The 23,607-nt window shown below is 40.8% G+C and overlaps 1 protein-coding gene across 1 annotated transcript; it reads left to right on the top strand.

Annotated features, from left to right (window-relative positions):
* Positions 1-383: 383 nt before the first annotated feature.
* LOC147416922 (uncharacterized) lies at positions 384-2,225 on the top strand. The gene has a single exon (XM_086507955.1). It carries the CDS (start codon positions 407-409, stop codon positions 1,799-1,801), a length of 1,395 nt encoding a protein of 464 aa, XP_086364081.1. The 5' UTR covers positions 384-406; the 3' UTR covers positions 1,802-2,225.
* Positions 2,226-23,607: the final 21,382 nt, after the last annotated feature.

Below are 23,607 nucleotides of genomic sequence, written 5' to 3'. Positions count from 1 at the left end.
TCCCCTGCCCCCAATCGTACCTAGCTAGGTATGCGTTGCCTCTCGAGCAGAAGCTCATGATGTTATGCATTGTATGAAAAACACTGATTCCTACATGAGAAAATTTCTAAGTCTTCTTGTGAATTAATATAGGGACATGATACAAAATAGTAATTTGAAGGGCTTGAAAGGAGTTGTAAAAGAGAATGAAAATGGGCAAAGTGTCAATTCCAAGAGAGAAACTTCAAAGGATGTGTGGGATTTGTTTAATAATCTTGAGGAGGTTATGTCAACATGACTAGGAGGGAGCATCTCTCTTTCTCTCTCTCTCTCTCTCTCTCTCTCTCTCTCTCTCACACACACACACACACACACACACACACTATAAAATTCTTAAGTAACAGCTTTCATCCAGCCAATTGGGGGCATGGGATTGCATGGAAAATGTTGCTTAGCAGAGGAGGAGTCTACCTTAACCCCACACCACACTCCCTCCCAATCCTTTGATTTCATAGTGTGGGAGAAAGCTCATTTGGATAGTATCTCAGCAGACAGTGCGAGCTCTTGCAATAGCTCTACCTTTTCTCCTTCTAGCAGTATTAGCAAGGAGAACCCACAGAGCCACCATGCTGAAAGTGGCCCATGCCTATGTATCCCACCAGAATATAGGAATGACTCTACCCACTCCCAATGTACATGCCTGCACCCTTCTTATACTTGCCCTCCTGCAAGTGATGTAGCCCTCTTGGCTTGCAAACCTGATGCAGACCTTCCTCCTTGCTTCTTGGACCATAAGCTCCGACTCAGCGATGGCGAGTCTGCCGAGATATCCTACCACTGCTCTTGTGACCGATGTATCTGGACAAAGTTCGAGCGGCTTACGAGCTTGGAAGAGGCTGTGTGTCGAAGCTTTGCCAAAGGACGCACTAATTGGCAGAAAAGAAACAGGCTGTTCAGTGCAATGGACGATGTTGGATCACTGCAAGAGCAAGATATTTATCCTGCCTTGGAGAAATCCCATGTAGAACATCGACAGGAGCAGACGAGTGTAATACGCAGCTCGGTGAACGCCGAGCATGAAGATGATGTCGAAGCAAACTCCAGCCGCACAAGTGTGAGCCAGGCATTGTACTTGAGAAGGTCTATGTCGCAACCGCGAGTTCATGGGTGTTATAGACATGGATTGCTAGCTAAAGCGAGTAAAAACACTGCTCACAGGATAAACCATTCTCTTTGGAAACCAGTTGCTTGCAAGCATACTGCCCATCATCCCACCATCGACTGTAATCATTGCAATGAGAGCGTCGACACGCCACGACAAGATCAGCCGAAGATCTCATGCTTCCCAACTGGTTTAAGCCCAAGTAGACAAAGGCAAATCCCCTCCTCAGTGGGAGCACCAATCAATATTGATAGAAGGAAAAGCGCAGTGCAAGAGCGAATTGGTATGCATGATTTTCAGTATATCACAGAAAATTTTATAACTCTGGATGTACATGAGATTCATGGGGCCAAGGCGCAGCCAGAGTCGCAACTAAATCCACCAAAGCCAATCTACATGCGCACAAACACGCTGCCGAATCCTAGGCACTCTCTTGCGGGGTATCTGCCGCAGTTGAAGGCACATTCGGCCAGCTTTCGATGTGGGCGACATGGAGACATGTCTACATCCTTCTCCAAAAACAGCAGCCCATGGAGTGCTGAAGGTCATGCACAGCAGAATGCAATGATGTCCAAGCTCAGATGGGGGAGCCTCATTAATCACAAATTAAGAGCTGTATGGAGGAAGGTCTGCTCGACTTCATGTCCACAATATGGATAGAGACTCCATGCACATGAACTAATTTTTCTGATTTTTGCACAAGCCTTCCTTTTCCCACACAAACCATATTGTTAAGAAGATAATGAGTACACTGAAAGCTTAATTTGCTCAGGAGTTTCTTCTCTGTAATGGATTACAACTTTTGTTTCAAAGGTTGAGCTTGCCTTTTAATTGATCTTTAATTAGTTCAGATGGTAATTGTATAAGCCTAATTAGTTAGCCCCTTCCTTTCAAGCTACTATAAATGAAGGGAAAATTACCAATAAACCCCTTTAAGTTGTGGAAATCCCCAAATTAATACCCCTAAATTATCAAAAATTCCCCCTTGCAACATTTTCGGATGGATTTGCCCCAATTTTTGCATAGATTAATCTTTATGACAATGGACATCTATCTTTTAGCGTCTTAGTCACCACTGAGCTTACAAATAGAGGCATCTGTGTTCAAAAATGATGAACGATTTCATCTCAAGAGCCCTCAATACCATCTAAATCCTACTTCTATCATCTTCCACTGAGAAGAACCAATCTTCCTATGAAGAGTTGCAATTTTTTTTTTGTTTTTACAGATGTTTGCAAGGTTGTTTGGGAATTGAATTTTGGCAAAATTGAAGGGCATTTTGAGAATTGTTGGCCAAATATGAGGGAAGTTTTGAAATTTGAGAGGTAGTTTGGGAACTTCCACAAATTACACGGGTATTTTGGTAATTTTTCCATAAATTAAGCATAGTGGAGACTATGGAACGGTTTTTTAAACATAAAGTTGGAATTACAATTGACTTAATGAGGTTTGCATCTCCCTAGCTTTATGCACATCCAAATACGACACTTTTTCATGCACATATAACCAAACATAGTCTTCCATGCTCGCGGAGTCTTGTAACACTTCGGGCTTGAGACTTCCATTAAACCATAATGGTATGTCTTTGGACATTGCCAAAGTTAAGGCTCTCTCTCTATCTCCCTCCTTTGTTTTGCTTCATGAGTAGGGCCTAAAATTGACACCTGTTTTTAAAATCAAGGGCTATTTTGCCTGTCAAAATAAGGGTGAAAGCATGTTAACGTGTCGCGCTTTTTGTGCTAGTTAGCATTTTCAAGTTACCACATCTTTAAAAAGTTGGGCGTCCGGTAAAATTTTTACAAATAATATCAAAATTTGTCGGAGGTTGCACATTTGGATTCCTTGCTTCAAAAGCTTTCTACCGATATATCATGCGTCATAGATCTTGGAGATGTAGCTCATGTTATTGTACTAGTTAATATATGTCAAAATTATGCTAGTTAGCATTGTTCAGGACATGAAAAAGTGTGACACGTTAACATGCTTTCATCCATAAGTGCTTCAAAAAAACCTCATGTCATTTGACAAGCTAGAATATCAAAATTGCCTGTCATTTTTCACGTTTATACCCTTGAATCTACGTTATATATAACAAATTATGTAAGTTGATCACATTACACAAAACATATGAAAGGGGCCTTGTAAGATTGCATGTCAAAAAAAAAAATCTACTATGCCCATAAATTTTAGACCTTTTTCATGAGGGGCAAACTTTCAAGGGATTAGAACCCATAACCTTGGACTAGTTACGAAGCACAAGATTTTTATTATAACACTATAGCTCATTTGATAACATTCCACAAGGACCATTGTGTACATGCTTACTTTTCTCCCCTTTTCTCATGGGGAAAAGGAAGAGAACTAAGTCTACTAGGACTGAAAGTTCTTAAATTAAGGTAAGAAAGGGTGGTGATAGATAATAGATAATGACAATTGAAGGTAATCATAGGGAGTAATTTACTTGGCTCGAGCCTTGCCGGGATGCAGTGTTCGAGAAAAGTGTGCCTCAGCTTAGCCTTGAGCCGGTTGCAAAATCAAAGTAGCCGGTTGAGGGGAGTGCAAGAAGGAGAAAATTTCGCTTAAAATACATTGAAAATAGTGTAATTTTGCAAAAACATTGGCTAGTAATGTAATTTCCGTTTCAGATTTGTCTTGGAGGGATTTTTGTATGTTTGTGATAATGATTTTTCCCGAACACTGCTTGGATGTTGTTGTCAAAAAGGAAAGAAAGAAAGCAAAACAAGAAGGGAGAGCTTGGCCATCTTTTTCACATATAAACGTGTGCATTGAAATGGACATAGTGCAAGTGAGGTCCAAGCCTTTGCCCAATTGAAGGATACATCACAAAAAGGGGGAGGGGAGGAGGGGACATGGCCTCAAATTTTGAAAAGGTAGGCTTTGGATGGAGGAATGTCGGCTCCTTTTGCCTTAGAATGACATGAGTAGACTAGATCATGAAAGATTGAGACCATTACTTGTAAGCCTATCTCCCCTATGTCCCTCCTTAGAACCCTAGCATTGTTGTGCAATAGTGCTACTCCCCCATCCCTTCCTTGCTCCCCTTTTTGTTGTAAAAGTGCTCTCCAATAAGTGTACTCTCTTCCTATGTAATTGCCACCTTAGACTACTCCCTTTGTGCTTTATTTGAGACTTACAAGGCCTATAAGCCCACTATCAAAGAAGCCTAGTGCTAATGTTTGTTTATGTTTGACATTTGATCAACCTTTACTACAAGTTACAACAACTAAAATTCAAAACCAAAAGCCAATCTACTTAGGGTTAACACCTACAACAACTAAAGTTCAATAGACCTACCACAATCGATAGAGCTATAGCTATCGCACCTCTTATGTAGGTTTGGCTACTCATACAATTTGATGTTGTGAAAACTATGTATTATTCTTGTCCTTCTTCTAGTCCATAACTCAAAGGGTGGCTCCTTGTCTAGCTGATGTATCATCTTGGAGGGGGTTTCACTTTGGAGTGGCAGTCACGGTGGTTTCCGTAGCACCTTTTGGATGTGTGAGTCTGAGTATGGTTATGTTGTCCAACCAGAATCCATTCTAATTTGTTTTGTCCATGGCTTGGTGTGAGCATGGAGCAGTATGGTATTTTTTGGTTTAATATAATCTAATCTACTCACTCAATTGAGTGAGTTTTGCACCAAAAAAAAAAGTTGCTCATACAAGAAAACATCTAGCATTTTTAAAATTTTTTTTTTGGTAATTGAAGCCCGCAAACAACTATCCTTCTTTTAAAAGAAACCGCATGGTCAAGGGGAGTTCGCCTAGTGGTTAAACACAATTCCATAAAACTAGTTGATATCAAAGAGCTAAAAAAACAATTAAAAAAATTTGCATTGTATCGCAACAACAAAAATGAATATTCTATCTTCTAAGTTTCTTACTGTTTTTGGTAAGCTTCTTGCTATGTTTACATTTCTATAGCTTGCACAAAAAATAGCAATTTGTCTAACAAGTCAATGTACCTCATCAAAAGGTTACAACTAGCATCCAATTTAAAATACAGTTGCCCGAAGATGAGATGGATAGTTTTGTTACTCTTGGAAACAAGTGAAAAGGTCACGATGACTTTCTAAAACAATAAGAAAGTGATAAAATCATTAGGTTGAGTTTAGTTAGAATTATATAAGGTGAAGCAGTTTTGGGAATGTCTCTTTTATTAAGCAATCGAGTGTCCTCCTCGCAAAGAAGCAAACAAAAAATACTAGCAATTTTTTTGAAATTCGTAAGATTTTTGAACTAAGTTTTGACATCATTGCACTTGTTTTTTCTTCTCTTTATCATGGTTTGCTCATATATATATTTTATATATACATATATGTGTGCGTGTGTATACGTGTGTATATAAATAGATACTAAATATATAAATCTACATATATAATATAAAGACCTCATTAATATATTATATATATATATTTATTTATATTGTGTCTATGTGTGTATATGTATATGTATGTATAGAACTTACTAGAATTATGCAAGGTGAAGCTTCACTCTAGCCTTCTAAAAAAATAGAATGCAAGAGAAGTCAAGCCATGTGAGGAAGTGAAATAAACGGTGAAATAAAAATATCCATTTAATACTTTAAAACCAAAATAACGTTTAAGGTAAGTTTCAATCATCACACTAAAAACATTGAAAGTATGCCTAACCCAACACTTCTCTAAAGCTTCTTTTAGAAAGCCAAAAAGCACACTATTACTAGTGCATCAACATGTGGAAAATAATAATAATATCTATGTTTAAGAAAGGTTTGCCTTATCTTAGCCTTGATCCAGTTGACAATTGAGATTAGCCTGTTGCAAACCACGATAAAGAGAAGAAAAATCGATAAAATATGAAAGAAAATAGCTCAAAAATATTAAAAATTTGGAAATTCCTACGGTTGGCATCTTCACGAGAAGAAAATGTGGCCATTTTAGAAAAAAGACGTGTTCAGATGTTGTATGAGAGAGGAGCACATCCAAGTAGGCCATTGGCTATAACAAGTCTTGGAGAAAATGTTGCTCTTTTTCTCAGTGTGCATAGGACAATGTTGCTGTTTCTTGATGTTCAATATTACCAATCTTGAGAATGTCGTTGCTTTGTTCAATCGCTTTCTTATTACTCTTCAAGCATGTTACTGTTTTTTAGGTTTGGTTAGTGCTGATATGCCTTGATTTGCAGATATATTTCCCGATTGAAATCTTGTTGGACATTTATTTTCAATGGAAAATTTTAGGCATTTTAGCTATAAATCCTGATAGATACCATAGACTTTTGGATGATTCACGGTTAGGTTTCCCTAAAAATATAAAGATGGAAAAATTGCTTTTTTTCAAGAGTAGTGGTTTTGGTGAAAGGGTAGACACATGCATCCGAAAATGAGCCGCAACATCCACAAGTGGTGACTTGGCTCCAAAGATTCCACTGCCACGGCTAATCCGTCAAAGTAGGGCTTAGAACATAGTTAGCTACTACATCTATAGAATTCTCACAACTTCTATGTGATTGTGTGTGGTTCTGTTTGCATTTCATGTACGTTCAAGTATTGTGGTGGCAGTGTTTGAAGTTTGAGGGTTGGAGCCCGTTGGAGTGAGGCTTGCCTCATGTGCGAACCCTTTGAGGTGCGTATTGTGAGGGAGTGAGCCTTAATCATTAAAGTTCTCATCACATAGGCTCATGCAAAGCTAGAAAGCACTTAGTTGTTGCTGATAATGATATAACGACGAGAGGCTTTGCATTTGTAACTTTAATTCTTTTGACAAATCAAGGTGAAGGTTCACTTTGGCATTCTAAGGAGTGACAAGGGACCCATTGACGAACTAAAACGGAAAGAAGATTTCCACCACTATTCACAATGGAAAGGTAGGTCTAATCAATCTAATGTTGGCCTAACCTCTACCTCTAGGCTCTTAACCTCATTTTAAAAAGTAGAAAAAAAAACATTGAAAGAGAAATGTTTGTTGTGAAGAATACTTTACAAAAAGGCAAAGGCTTCATGTTTGTATTTCAAAACAAAGACAAGAGAAGGAAGTCACACGAGGCCTTCATTGAAGCCGATGAAGGGGTGCAAGAAGGCTTTTCTAAATCTATACTATAATAAAAAAGAGGAGGGTCCCCCTCTCGACACGTGGCGAGCGCAAATTCTCTCCATTGGTGTTTCCTGTGTCTCCCGATTGCACAACACGCAAGAGAGAGAGAGAGAGGGAGAGAGGGAGAGAGAGGCGGCCAAAGGTTGTCGGCCACACTAGTCTACATTGTTAGTGGAGGGAGGGAAGTGGTAACTCATAACTATTACTCCCACTTCTTGTGGGAATCCCTTTAGATTGAGTTCGAATTGGGTGTGTGTTCATCAATGAAATCAAGAGAACAATTTATCAACCTTCCTCACCTTTTCAAGGAGTGCTCGAAAATTTGTGGCCTAGCAAGGAAGATTTGCAAATGGGTTCAAAAGACCTAGAAAATAGGATTCTTCAAGAACAATCTCTTCTTGAGAGGGAAGGTGTTCAAGAGCCAAGCACTACTCATCACAACACAAATCGTGAGCTTTTGTTACTTTAAACATATTTAGAAAAATATTTAGAAAGCAAGGAACTGTCGGATCTTCGAGAATACCATGGAAACAATTAAGTACATGGATATAATCCAAGAAAGCAAGGGAACAATCATCGCCATTGGAAACCATATAAACTCTGGTAAGTGGAACAATGCCATGAGCGTCGCAGTGACTGACTTGCATGGGTAAAGGTGTGGGCTCATCCCTTGTTGTGGTGGCTCCCCTTTCAACTGATGCATCTATGACCCTTTGAAGCTGTCATGGCTCGTTATGAGCATTGCAAGCATTGCAAGAATTCGTATTTTCTTGGTTATGCTAATATAATCTACTCGCAATTGTGAGTTTTTGAAAAAAGATAAAAAAGAGAACAATTTATCAAAGTTATAGTAGCTTTCTAAGATAAATTGAGAGAGCACGTTTATATGTTTCCAAGGGAACTACAACATCATCATCAATGTTTGCAAGAAAACAAGGATATAATATATTTTGCAAAATCTCGAATAGATTTTGAGCTTCCCTAGAGAAAAACTGGCAAAGTTTACCATGGAGTCAGCTAGGTTCATAGAGATAACTCAAGAAAGCAGGGGGGCGATTTGCGCCATTGGCAAATAGATGAATAATGATAAATGGAACGTAGCTTGTGGCGCAGCAATGACTTACCTTTCTAGGTAAGGGCGTAGACCTTGTCTCTACCATGGGGTGGTGTCCCTTTTAGCCGATGTAACTATGGTCTTGTAAAGTTGTCATGGCTCAACACACGTGCATGGCACGATGATGTATTTTTTTGCTCTTGATAATATAACCCACTCACCATTGTGAGTTTTGCCCCCCAAAAAAAATAAAAAAGTTTACAAGCTATGTTGTAAATATCAGCAAATGCTTCATATTTTCACCTTAAAACTAGAAGAGTTTTAAGTGTCTTTATTTTCTTTGGTTAAAAGAAATGTTTTTGGCAAGCCCTTGTAAGACGGAGGAGAGAAGAAGAAAATGAAGACATGATCACTTGAATATGCACACCCCTCGTCCCCGTGCGTCCAACTTTAAATAAGAATAAACATATCATCATCCATCAAATGTTTTCTCAAGTGTCAGCAAGCAATCGATCGTTTTTTTTGTCAACTACTCCAGGTCTTCCCACAAAAGCTTTATTTATACTAGCTCGTGCGATTTGCCTACGATGGATCTCGCTCGCTCTTACCAATGGTACAATGGTAAAGCCTTTGGCATCAACATCGCCTCTAGTGGTGCTTAGGCATGCCATCATACTACATAGGCCTTAAATTTACTGAAACAATGTCACCTCCGGTGGTGCTATGAGTATTTTCTGACCTTAGGATGCCAACACTCTCTACATAAGCGAATGGCAACACTCAAATCAAATAGAGACCCTAAGAACAAGTAACACAAAGCGCATCGACTGCAACTCATGGCTACACAAATCACTGCAATTGAGACAAGTTGCAATCTCTTCTCTTCTTGTGTGCATGTGGACCAACTTATGCTTGTTTTTCAACCCCACATTTTATCATTCTTGAGTTGATTAGTGCATCTCAATTTCAAAAGCAAGTGTGAGTTGGGTGCAAAACCAACTGCTTACCACTCTTGCATATACATTACTATACCCTCCTTATGCTCTTCTCAATACTAGACATAGTGCTCTCACAATCACACCCAGACTCACACACATCCTTAAATCAATGCACTCCTTGAGATACAACTTTGTATCTAGAGAGACACTCTCTCTCTTTGCATCAGCCAACCACTATGATGAATATCACCATGTATCATATTGCCTTAGTACAAATCCTTCTCCTTAGCAGAGTCTTTAGTAAGAAAGCTCACAAAAGAAAGACTTATTCTCCTCCCCTCCATGTTTGCTTGTGTAGCGGATATTGCTCCTTTCTTGGCGTTGCTATATGTTCACAAAATCAACTTTGTGTGTGTGGCACGTGCCAGTGGTGAGACTGGTTGCAACTTGCTGTGTGCAATGGCATTGCTCTTTGCTCCTCAACCTACACATGCAATATAGATATAGATGTGTGTGGGGATAAGATGAGGAAAATGGAATTACCCTTCTATCACCAAGTGTGGTTGATTGGTTATCGTAATCTTATCGAGAGTATGAAATGAGGTCCTAAGCTCAATACTCATCACTTACATCTTTCAGGTCTCTTTGGATTACTCCCACAACATTAAAAATCTTTCTTATCTTCTTCTTCTCCTCTCTCTCTCTCTCTATACATACATACATACATACATACACACACACACACACACACACACATATATACACACACACACACACACACACACACACACACACACACACACATATACATATATATTATTTTCTTTGAATTTTAGATGAATCCTTAGTTCTAAAAACTCTCTCTTTACTCTTTTCCTTGAATTTTCTTTGAATCCTTACTCTACTCTCTCTCTCTCTCTCTCTCTCTCTCTCTCTCTCTCTCTCTCTCTCTCTCTTTGTGGATAGTTTCCTACGATGTTAAAACAATCTTCTTCTTCTCCTCTCTCTCTCTCTCTCTCTCTCTCTCTCTCTCTCTCTCTCTCTCTCTCTCTCTCTCTCTCTCTCTCTCTCTCTCTCTCTCTCCCCGCTAATGCATGACTCTATCTCTTCCTTTCATGGCACCGAAACACTTGTAATAAACTCTTTCTGCCTTGCACATGCATACACACTTGCATGCACCCGTGCACACGCAACATGCACGAAAACATGAGTGCGTACAAAGTTAGATGTTGTTGCTGGAGCATGCATGGATTATCGTCAGCATCATGGGCAGGCCCTGATATTGAGAGCACATGGAGGGATAGCTGGAGGTTGCAATACGAGCAACAATAAAATCTCTCTCTCTCTCTCTCTCTCTCTCTCTCTCTCTCTCTCTCTCTCTCTTTGTGTAATGGAAATGGCCTATGAACTTTGAGAATAGCAGAATTAGGAGAATTAAAGAGAGCATTTTTGTGAGACTACTTTAAAAACATAGAGGGTGAACTTATTTAGCGGTAGCAACTTAACCACAATACTTAATTAACTTGGCATGCACAATACTTTTGCAAGAGAGAGAGTTTAGAGAACTTGACAATAGTTGAGGACCAGATTTATGTGGAGCCAGTCCCCCTCCAATAGGCTTTTATATTATAAATTCTCCCTTCAAGAGAGACTTGGTACAATACAATCTTTGTGTTCCTTGTGACCTACGTGATGCAATGAAGATGGAAAGCTTCATCCATCATGAGCATAACATAGACTTTTGAAAAGCATTAACCATCCCCATCCTCAGTCTCAAGGCCTCAAACACCTTCAAAGCTGGAGAGAGATAGCGGGGAATGAGGGTAGGGAAGAGGAAGAAGAAACATTCATATGAGAAAAAAATAATTCCTCACTTATCATCACTCTTCTTGCTAGCATAGTAATGAAGATGGAGAAGATGGCAAGCTTAAGCATTGAAGCATGGCTCTTGGTTAAATTGGTATTCCATAGCCAAGAGTGTTGGTGTAGGCTCTCAACTTCTCTACTAGCTTGGAGAAGGATATGGAGCTCTTGCACTTTGCACTTCACACAATCTGTGTACAATGTGTGTGTGTGTGTGTGTGTGTGTGTGCATGTAGCTGTTAGATAATAAGACATAATTGAATTTTTACATTCAAAAGATAGTTGGCAATGGGACAAAGAATAGATAAGTACAAAAACAACTCAGTATTAGAATCATTTAAGTACAATGTTTGTAGGAAAGAGATCCCCTTCTAGTATGCAAATAGTAAAGGAACTTCCCAAATCATAAGTGAGTGTTCCATCCAGTGTAGGACAGCTTGCCAAAGTCAAAAAAACCTTCCAATATAAGATAGAGTCCTTACCTGCATCCATCCAAACAAAACAACAATTCAGTTAGCCTTGAATGTTTTTACAGGTATCAATGGACTATACCAGTTGTTATCCATGTCCATCTTACAAACTTTTTTACCTTTTACAAGCTATGTCCAAAGTAAATCATTTATATATATTTTCACAGGGTCTAGTCAAAGAGAACCTTTATCTCTTCTAATCCAAGGATCAGATTTCCCCCTTTTTTTAACCCCAAGTGGTATATTCCTTAAAACAACAAACTACTTGAGTTATACTCAGTCGGATTAATGAGGTTTTATTAGTAAACAAGCCTAAATTCTTCTTATCTAGTAAGTTCTAAGTTAAGAACTGATAATGTTTTTGTTTTTCCTCAAATGGAGTCCAATTCTTCCTTAAAAACAGATCACTATCTCATAGCTAGCCAAAAGGTAGATGCATAGCCCGTCTAGAAATAGCGACTAAAAAGTGAATGCAAATACCGTATTACATTTCCTTGAATAATCTAAAATAATACTGATCAGGTCTTATGAATGCCATGGAACCATATTCCCTCCAGTGTTTAGGAAAATAAAATAATACTGATCAGGTCTTATGAATGCCATGGAACCATATTCCCTCCGGTGTTTAGGAAAATAAAATAATACTGATCAGGTCTTATGAATGCCATGGAACCATATTCCCTCCAGTGTTTAGAAAAAATAAACAACTTACCTTGTACAAGGGTCAAAAAGTATACGGTTTTTTTAAAAGAATTCCATACGCTGCCTTACACAGAGGGTTTTAACAGATTGCAAAAGCGACAAAACAGCATGATACCCAATTATACCCACTACAGTATCAATTGTAGGATAGAATACTCATCCGAGGTGTAAACCCTTTCCAAGCCCAGATCGGATGCTTACCTTACAAATGTCAAGCCAAGCGGCCGTATACTTACCTTCCAATTCAGTGCACCAAGAAAACCGTTTTCTTAAACATTAGTAACCCAGAACGTTCAATTTTTCCATGCAAACGGCTATAGTAGCCTTGATGCCAAAAAATGATAGTTCCAACTCAGATGCCCAGTATCCCATAGTCCCCGATGCTTCCGGTGTTAAAACTGCCAAGATCAACCCCATTTTATTTAAAAAAACCAGTATGACGATATGAACCAACACTGTTTGCAAACGAAAAAAACTTGCGGAGGCTAAAAAATTCCAAAGACCACATACCAATCATAGGAGTATTTTTGAATCTTGCTACGCACAACATGACAGTAAAAAAACCAGTTAACAACAGTCGTAAAAACACCAGTCCTTGCACCACATATGATAACAAGCAGTAGATGCCTGAGGCAAGGTATTTTGAGCAAGCTATATACCGCTACCATGCCATTTGTCCGACATTCGTTAATACTTACCTTATTGTGCCAACCAATAACAGATGAATGCTCAATGTAAAACTATAGAAAAAATTCAAACACAACCAGTAGCGAAGCAAGCAAGGGTAGAAAAAAACCTGAGAAACAACATGAGTGGTGAGCTCCATAGCTCCTTTTTTGAAGCAAGCAATAAATTTTTCAAAAAAAACACAACAGAACAACCCTGGCTAAGTGAGGAGCATAGATGCGCCCTCACCTGTTTATATAGTGGAGGGAGGAGGGACTGCCAGTCCTATGAGCGGGAGCCATAAGTGAGCTAGCGGGCCACCTTCCTGGAGACTGTGTGTGTGTGTGGTATCTCTGTTCGGTGCGCAGATACCCATGAGTGGGGAAATCCACAGCAAGGATGGAGAGGCTGCCTTCGTGGTGTGATGAAGAAAGGAAAGTGCAATCATGCTCGGCCACGCCAGAGATAGAGATCTTTAATTAGATCCTTAGGTTAATTATAAGGGCTATGCCCCATGGTCTTGCTAAATAGTAATGGCATTTTAAGTAGTAATCCTAGTGTTTCAATGCAACCCAACTGTTTTCGGGCTAGATCAAAGTGGGGGGGGGGGGGGGGAGGGGGGGTTGTTTTGAAACAACAAGAATACTATAGTATCACGATGTGTGTGTGTGTGTGTGTGTGTGTGTGTGTGTGTGTGTGTGTGTGTGTGGGAGTGTATACCCCCCAAGCTAGCCCCCTCCTTCCTTGGTCGACCCCCTCTTCTAGTACTAGCTTGCATTTGATTGGACCGCCTCAAGCTTTGGCCAATCACATGCTTAGTGCATATCAAGCAACAAGAGCCTTGGGACAAGTGTCCCCCTTTGCCCTTTGAGAGAGAGGACTTGATAAATGTAAAAACAGTTAATTAAATCAACTAAATTATCATTGGAGCCCGTAGGAGGCCAACCAATAGTTTTAGGCACACCATGTGGGAAACATGAAGAGGAGCTTGACAAGTGTCCTATTTTGTTTCTTTGTACCAAGCTTGTCTTGTGTGAGGGTGTGTGTGTTCTCTCTCTAGCCCCTACAATGAGGGATCTCCCCCCCTTTTGTAGGGATGTGCATTGACTTTGTGGAACACCTTACCCCCTCAAGCACCTTAGTCATGGAGCACCTTAGCACCTTAGTCATTAAGCACCTCAAGCACCTTAGTCAGCAAGCATGACAAGCACCTCAAGCACCTTAGTCAGCAAGCACAACAAGCACCTCAATCTTGGGCTGGGTTCCCGCCTCAAGTACATCCCCAGATTACCTAAGGTCAAGGGACTTTTAGCACTAACCATTGAAGGTCTTTAATGAAGCTAACCCTAAGGTCTTTAAGCTCCATTAGCTAGCCTTGCTCTTTGACACACCATCTCTCATTTTGACCCCTTTATCATTGGCCCCGTGTTGAGATAGATCTGTAAGCACATGTCTATATTTATTCTAACCCTTGTTCCCGTTTATTCTCCCACATTAAATGATCAATTTAATAAGAGAAAATCATTTGGGTTGGTTAGATCTTAAATTTTATGACTCTCTCTCTCTCTCTCTCTCTCTCACACACACACACACACACACACACACACACCACACACACACACACACACACACACACACACACACACACACACACACACCCACACTTAGCTGATAGCATGTTTAGGTGGTACCAAAAAGGAGTGTCTTGGACACTCCTTTGAGAGGAGATGAAATGGGTGGCGGGTTATTCATTTACAGGAAAGATAAAATCTTTTTTGGCTAAGAGGTTGGAATTTAGGCGGGCTTGATATTCCATTTCACTTTAATACTAAAGCTTAAAGTAGCAAACTGCCTGCTCATTTAAATTTCCTCTCATTGCCACTCCTCTGGGCTCTCTGTAGAGCTACCTCAGTGGGTCTCTCTGCCTCTTGTGCCCATCTCTCTATCTGTGTGTGTGTGTGTGTGTGTGTGTGTGTGTGTGTGTGTATAGCCTCTACTGTCGGGCTCGTGCAACGTTTGTAGGCTTGTGGTCTCAGTGCTCTCTCTCTCTCTCTCTCTCTCTCTCTCTCTCTCTCTCTCTCTCTCTCTCTCTCTCTCTCTCTCTCTCTCTCTCTCTCTCTCTCAGTCCTCTATTGCCGCTGCAGGTGCTTGCGGACGTAGCACAAAGCCATATCATCCAGCTCCTCATTGCTAGCCATATTCAACTTCAACAAAACCTCTCTCTCTCTCTCTCTCTCTCTCTCTCTCTCTCTCTCTCTCTCTCTCTCTCTCTCTCAGTCCTCTATTGCCACTGCAGGTGCTTGCGGACGTAGCACAAAGTCATATCAACCAGCTCCTCATTGCTAGCCATATTGAGCTTCAACAAAACCTCTCTCTCTCTCTCTCTCTCTCTCTCTCTCTCTCTCTCTCTCTATGAGTACTATGGCACTGTTTTGACTGTCTTCATTGTCGTGTCATTAGCATCCTTGCACGTTCCACATGGAATCACCTAATACTCATAATGGCAGTACAAACCCCCTTTACCTTCCTCCATTATCTGCTACACAACATATCCCAAGGGATCTTCTACCGAGTCTACGAAACTACTAGGCTGCAAAGAAGAGGGAACAAAGAAACATGCAAAAAAGGATGGCACGAGTGTGAGAGGATGGTGACATTGATGAGCAAGAGACATAGAAAATTTGTAGGGCAGTTGCTAAGTGTTGGCGTAATTAAACAAACGGGCTTTCCGAGGGTCTTCATTGGAGCATTCTACATCAACTTCTCAGTCATCCAACATTCTCAGTGTTGCAACCCACATCGGAGACATTTGGGAGGCTGATTTTCTCTAGCATTTGACATACATTGTCTGAGGTGAAGACTCCTCGTTCAAACAATGAGCTATTTTTGAAATGGGCTACTATCATGGCATGCCTCAATGGAGTCAATGGGGCTGACAATGTAGTGAGCAATAATGATGTTTCAAAGCCGTTAGGACTCAATCGAAGAAATGTCACGGGATCCAGTTTTTGACTGCAAACTGATATGGAGGAGGGGTCACTTCCCTTAGACACGTGTCAATGTCAGCAGCATAGGACTATCACCTTAACAGTCAAATCGTGTTTCAATTTGTTCAATGGAGACCCGCATCTCCCCAAACAAGAAAGATGTTGTTCAAAAGAGAATCGGTAGGAGGGTACATGTGGTGCATCCGGTGCATCTTCTCGATTTACCTCAGGTATATCAGCCCCAGAACATCTTCAAAGTGTGTCATAATGCTTTACTAAGTACTTTTGGGTTCTTGCAAAAGCTTTGAAATGCTTTATCAGTGTCTCAAAGTGCTTCAAAGTGCATCACTTAGAGCTTGCAAATGCTTGAAAGCGCCAAAAAGTGCTTCAAAGTATTGCAGAGTGCTTCCAAAGTGCACTAAAGTGCTTCATGGTGCTTGAAAGTGCCACAAAGTACTTTAGAGTGATGCAGAGTGCCACAAAGTGCCTCAAAGTGCTCTTGAATAGCATTGAAGTGCTTTCAAAGAGCCCTTAAGTGCACTTCAGAGTGTTTCAAGTGCCCAAAAGTGCTTTAAAGTGTTGTAGAGTGCTTCAAAGTGCTTGAAAGCGTCAAAAAGTGCTTCACATTGCTTCAGCGTGCTTCAAAGTGCCACACAATTCTATTTAGTGCACCAAAGTGATTCATAGTGCTTCATATGGCTTTAAAAGTGCTTCATAGTGCTTGAAAGTGCCATAAAGTGATTCATACTGCTTGGAAGCACCACAGAGTGCTTTGAAGTGCCACCAAGTAGTTTATAGTGCTTCCAAAGTGTACCAAAGTAGTTCAAAGTGCACCAAAGTGCTGGTAAAGTGCTTCAATGTGCTATCAAGTGCCACAAAGTGCCTCAGAGTGCTCTTAAAGTGCACTGAAGTGCTTCAGAGTGCTTTCAGGTGCCCCAAAGTGCTTTACAGTGCTGCAGAGTGCTTCAAAGGGAACCAAAGTGCATGACAGGTTGCATAAAAGTTCCTCGTAGTGCTTGAAAGTGCCCCAAGTGCTTTAGAGTGTTCTCCAAGTACACTAAAGTGCTTCACTAGTGGACAGAAGTTCAATAGTACAAAAAATTGAAGTAGAAACTGTGAATCTCCAAAAATAGACACCAACTCCCACTACTCAACCAACCCAACCTCGCTTTGGTTGAAAAGGTGGAGAAATGGCCTACCTACTTTTTTTGTGGACAAAAGGTGAAGTCATACCTACTCTTGTGAAAATACACCCCGAGGTGGTAGTAGGTAAGTGCTGCAATTAGATTTTAGTACTTTATAGTAATTTTAAATGCCTTTTGTGTGGCAGAGGGATTTGTACATGTGGTTCCAGGAGGCTACTCCTAACATTAGGATGTCCCTTAGATGCTTTGAGGGTCTAAAGCCATACTTCGTACGCAAGTTGAAGGACCGTAATACCTGCTGTTGCGAATACCATGTTTAGCTTGTTTACTTGAAGGAAGGCTTAAATTAGATACGCCATGGAAGATACGGGCTACATGGAACGTCATGCTTTTGCATGTGTCTTGTGTGCAGTCTGAGTGGTGGAATAGCGTAGTGCACAGCATCAAAAGACACTTTTTCATCCTTGACAGAACTATGGGAATATGTACTGTGTCCAAAGGCAACTAATAGTGCTTTTCATCGCAGCAAATGTCTTTTGTGAACATGCACTGATTGCGGGATTAAAAGGCTCTTGTTGTGTCTTGTCGAAGACAGTGATGATATATCTAGAATGATTGTCAAGATTTTTGACAAGTTTCCTATAGAGGAAAAGGATGAAGAAGGTCTAGCTAAATGTCGAAAAGACCTCGTGGTTCAGCAGCTCAGTCCGATGAGTTTAATTTTTGTGCTCCGAGGGAAACTCATTAGGAAAAAAATGGACTCTCCATGGGCCTTGTAAGAATCCCTAATTTCAAGGGATTAGAGCTTAAACTGCTAGCACTTTAGAGGACAATAAAAACCACTACTAGGATGCACCATGGTTTTGAGCCTCGTAAATGTGGAGCCCTTATAAATCTGTAGAATCTTGTATTTATAAATTTGTGTGTCCTTGTATTTTCAAAATAAAGGGCTTGGATTTTGAATTTTATTTCTCAAAAAAAGTCCCAAAACCTTGCTCATCACGGATAACTCATTGTTAAGGTATTTTTTTGAAACTAGTCTACTTTATAAAAGTAGATCATGGTTTGAACCTGAGCTATGACAGTAGGGCAGTGTATTGACGTTATCGCTCTGACATGAGCTAGGACTGTATGCGCTTTATTCCCATAGCATTATATTATTAGCTGCATGAGCAAGAGGCCAAGATCCTTTCATCATGTCAACGTGGCACGATACAACAGGTCGAGCTTGCCTGGAAACGCCTACGCTCATTGATGCATTGACAAGACCAGCGTGCGCCTGCAGCAACTCCCACCTCTTCCCGCCTAGCGAGCTGCCGCCTATGCTTTGAGTTCCAACCAGCTCTCGACACATGGCCAAATCGGCGCTTGAATTTCAAATAGGCTAGATACCTTTGCATTAACTCAGGTGGCGTTGAAACTGGACGAAGGCTAAGTGGTCCTGCCTTGGAGTTAAGATGGGTTATTGTCCTTTCAAAAGAAAACTACCTTTTGCATAGAGAAAACCACACGATGAGTACCTTTAAGCACATTTTGACTTAGGAAAACCATTGAAGGAGGGGACAAAGCAATGGCACACCTACATATTTGTAGGCACTAGGTGATATCCCAAGTCTCACCTCATTGGCCAGTTTTTAATTACCCTCTAATCAAAAGGGCCCATATTGAGTCCATATTTTTCTTAATGTAGGGAAGTTCATCAAACACAACTACTTGTATAGGTGGCAAGCTCAACACTTCAAGGAGTGTTTGGCCAATTTTCTTGATGATGTAGTGGTGTCTATAGTAGATTTTGCAGAGAATTACTCCTTCAAGGTGCAGAATGAGATCCAGTCAATGTATTGGTATTCATCTCTCAGGTCACAATCTTTGTTCACATTTCATACTTACGTGATGCGCTTGGTGCTATACAAAAGATGACTCACTTATACATCTTTGATGACAAGACACATGACACTTTGTTTGTGCAACACTCTTTTCTTTTGCACAATGAATGGCTAAAAAGACACGGCTATACTGTCAAGTGACATTGGGTGTGATCGGATGGTGCTGTGTCACAATTCAAAGCAAGGAGGCCATTCTATTTTGTTGCACAATTCTTCAATATGATAGGTGTCAAAATGACGCACAATTTCTTTGCTTCAGGCCATGGAAAGGGTGAACACGATGGGGCTAGTGCAGTGGTCAAAAGAGCCTTCACACACGAGGAGTTTAAATCTGACGGGTGGGTGTTTCATAACGCTTCAAGCGTTGTTGCATTCCTCAATGCAACTCTGAGAAATAAATGCCCAAAGATAGTCAAGAAAGTCGATCGTGCTTTCTGGGAGGTCAAGATCAATGATGTCGATAGAGTTATAGTGTAGGATTGCAAGCGCATGACAGGGTCTTGATTGTGGCACTGTTTCAATGGCTACAGTCAGACAGATATTCATGGACTAAGGCATAGACTGATCTCTTGCTTTTGTGGTGCGTGCATCAAAGGTCAATGAGGAGATGTCGCTTCAAAGATCATGTGTAGGGGTGGGTATACTTGCAAATACAACCCACAGTTACGGATGAAAGCGATGAAGAAGTGTTGAGTGAGGATGAGGATGAATACGCCCCCATGTATGCTGGCCACCACAATGACTTGAGCGATGCCTTGATGGTTGGCCAAAACTTTGCAGTGACTGCAAAAGAGGCAGGTGCAGACTTCTACGTCCTGAAATGCACCAACACAAAGTGCTTGGCCAACACAGAGAAAAAGGATCAATGGCACAACATCATTAAGAAAAATTCGTATGTGGTTGAGGGCCTATTCTACAACAAGGTAAATGGACGAGATGATACTTATGTCCTTTTGGACAACAACCCCACTGCTCTAATCTACTCCTATATGGTGTGATGCATCAGGTTTTCCATGTCCCCCAAGGGAGGTGAGCATAATGTATATGATATGTCAAATGACATATTCGAGCAAATCTATAACAGCATGTCCCATAGAGGAGAATTTTTAAGATTTATCTCTGTAAATTTGACTTGAGGACTTGGCCAACACTTTTAACAGTAGCTAGAACTTTTTTTTTAATTAATAAAAAGGAGACAATGAACTATATTGAAGAGAGTCAGGAAGGATTACATCAAAGCTGGGGGGGGAGGGGGACCACCTGACTACTTCCCTCTAAAATTACAGCTAATCACCCCTACTGAATAGCTAGCACTTTTCACAGTAGAGTGATAAAAGATGTCTTATAAAATACTTGAAAGCACTTTTGAGCACTTGGCTATTTGACCACCACTTTACCAGTCCCCTAAACCACTTTACTAGCCCCCTGAAAGACTTAAAAACACTTCTGAGCACTTTACCAATCCCATGTACCACTTGACCAACTCTTTGGACCACTTAAGACCACCTGACCAGCACTTTTAATCATTTTATACTACTTGACAAGCACTATGAACCACTTGACCACCCCTTGAACCACTTGGCCAGCACTTTATACCGCTTCACAAGCACTTTGAACCACCAACCAGCACTTTTAACCACTTGAACAACCCCCTGAACCACTTGGACAACACTTTGTTCCACTTGACCACCATTTACCAGCCCCTTGCACCACTTGACCAGCTCTTTGGACCACTTAGGACCACTTGACCATCACTTTTAAGAACTTTATACCACTTGAAAATCCCCTTGAACCACTTGACCACCCCCCTGAACCACTTGGCCAACACTTTATACCACTTGACAAGCACTCTGAACCACTTGATGAGCACTTTGAACCACTTGACCAAACCCCTGAACCACTTGGACAACACTTTGTACTACTTGACCACTACTTAACAACCACCTGAACCACTTGACGAGCTCTTTGGACCACTTTGGAACACCTGACCAGCACTTTTAAGCACTTTGTACCACTTGGACATCACTTTGAACCACTTGACCACTTAACCACTTAACCAACACTTAACACCCAATCCATTGACAGCAATAGAAACAGTTGACTTGCAAAATTCTTCATAGTATATTCAGTTTTAAATACAAGAACAATAAGCATTACAGGGAGTTAGATTTTTTCAAGGAGTAAAGTCAGTTAGTTAGAAAACTGCTCTGGCCATTCTTGCCGAGGTGGTTGCTTATAATTGGTCGTTGGAGGTGGCAGTCTCGGTGCAAGAATTTTCCGTTGTGCCCGTACTTTTCCATGTGCCATATCCCAGTCTAATTGTGCAAGTTCATCCTTCCTAGCATCAATTGGACATCCCCTAACAGTCTTGGCTCTATCAGGAGTCTAAGCCCACTATATTATAAATGAGGCAACATCCTCCTTGAGGAAATTTTTCCACCGCCTCTCATTTTGCTTTTCTATCCCAGGCAGAATGACAAAGTTACTGGGATCATTGAAGTACATCTTATAGAGGGAATCATCCAGCAGTAAAGTGTTAGACTTATTGAAATTAGGAAATAGGTACCAAAAGGATTCTAGTTTTTTGAAAAACATTTGCTTTGGGGGTTTCCATATTCCCAACTGCTAACATGGTAGCAGTTCTGTGCCACCCACCCACTCAGACAACGCTTGGCCTAAGATATGCACTTGCCCATATCCTTCTCAAGATTGTGGTAGGCGTGCGACGACCACAGAAAAGTCTCTGCTATTTGACTCAATCCAAGCAAGAATAATTCTGTATTGTTTTGTACATAGTAGGTGACGTTATCATCCCCCTTTACTTTGTCAAAGTACAACGTATTTAAATCCGAGGGTTCCAATCCTTTGCGCCTATCATGCACACAAGCAAGCACATTGTTGAAGACTACAATTACTGCCAAATCTCTATGGACTGGGAAGCGAGACATTGGTTCATAGCAAGGAAGCTAGCGGTCAATGTGCTCTACCTCATCAGTGGACGGTGGGGGTTTTGAGCCAACCACACGAATTTTAACTACAGTGAATGGACAGAAACAAAGAGAAAATACTTATATTTATACTGTCGAGAAAAAAGATACAAAGCTGCAATCTAAAAAAGATAGCACGAAAAAAAAGAGATACAAAGCTGCAAGAAGCTAAAGCTTTTTGCATGCTCTACTTTTTGGGGGGAGTATGCCAATAATCTTTTTGGGGTCCTGGGATAGCTCATCCTCCACCTGATTCTTTCTCTTCTTCTGCATCTCCAGTGCTACAAATTGTAGGGCTTATTCCATTTTATGATCCTCTACCTCAGCTACATTGTCCTCCTTACAGACATCAATACCTGGGCGGCATATTCTGACCACAATGAGCACGGTGACCATGATTCAGACATGAGAGGAGACATACATACAAAACTGACATTACTTTGGTTGCTTGCCGATAGAGTTGTCTCCTTTAAAATGTCTCCATCACCACCCTCAACAGTTTTCCCACCCTCAAAGTTTTTGTACTTCAGCAACATGGCGTCAATCAAGGTCAAAGACCTCATTCACATCGTGCATGGATGATGTGGAAGCTTAAATTGACTAGCCTACCTTCAAGCTCCTTATAAGAATTCCCAAGTGCCCAACATCCCATTTACACTCTGATACAACACACTTGGGATCAGTCACGCTAACCACTCAAAAGCAGAACGGATGGTATCTGTGGGCACACGATAGCTGAAAGACACCGGCCGCATATTTTCCCAATAGTTCTTGACCACAGGCCACATAATTTCCACACAATAAAACAATATCCACACTAAATTTAGACTTGGAAGGTGGACTGGCACTAGAAGGGCCCTGCCCTCTCTTTTCATGAACTTGCTGGACCCCTTCATGAAGGAGGCCTGCCTTCTGAACTCACCAAGCTCCTTGTCCATTTCTTGAACTATTTTCTGTACAAAATGAAAAACAAAGGAAGATTATTGCACAACCAACCATGATGGGGAACATGCAGGCCCTAGCAGCAGGCACTTGCAAGCACCTTGGAGCACTTGCTGGAACATTCAAGTACTTGTAGACACTTGCAAGTGCCTACAAAGTGCTCTATATGTCCACTTGCAGCACTTTGAAAGGCACTTGCTAGCACTTGGAAGCTCTTTTTAGCACTTTCAACCACGTGCAAACTCCTACAAATGCTTGTAGGGTCTTAAAAGTAGTTTAAAAGTGCTTTAAAGTGCTCTGAAGTGATTGCTGAATAAAATTTTAAGCATTTTAAAGCAATTTTAACCACTTTGAAGCACCTTCAAGCACTTACAAGAGTTTGCAAGTGGTTGAAAGTGCTTCAAAGTGCTTTAATGTGCCTGCAGGTGGTTCAAAGTGCTTGTAAAGTGAATAAAAGTTATGTACTTTTTAGAACTTTTGTTGGCATTTGTAGGTGTTTAAAAGTGCTTCGAAGTGCTTGCAAGTGCTCTATCTGTCCACTTGCAGCACTTTGAAAGGCACTTGCTAGCACTTGGAAGCTCTTTTTAACACTTGGAATCACTTTCAGCCACCTGTAAACTCCTGCAAGTACTTGTAGGGTCTTAAAAGTGGTTAAAAGTGCTCTGAAGTGAATGCAAAAGGCACCTTTAAGCACTTTGAAAGCACTTTGAAAGCATTTTGAAAGCATTT

Source organism: Adiantum capillus-veneris, unplaced genomic scaffold (genome assembly GCF_014529385.1).
Source record: "Adiantum capillus-veneris isolate H3 unplaced genomic scaffold, ASM1452938v2 Hic_scaffold_358, whole genome shotgun sequence".
Classification (NCBI taxonomy): Eukaryota; Viridiplantae; Streptophyta; class Polypodiopsida; order Polypodiales; family Pteridaceae; genus Adiantum; species Adiantum capillus-veneris.
Note: the sequence above shows the minus strand (reverse complement) of the source record. Positions and strands in the feature narration are given on the sequence as shown.

What these genes read in the sequence shown, in the direction of transcription:
- LOC147416922 (XM_086507955.1), top strand. Translation starts at nt 407, where the DNA reads ATGGGATTGCATGGAAAATGTTGCTTAGCAGAGGAGGAGTCTACCTTA.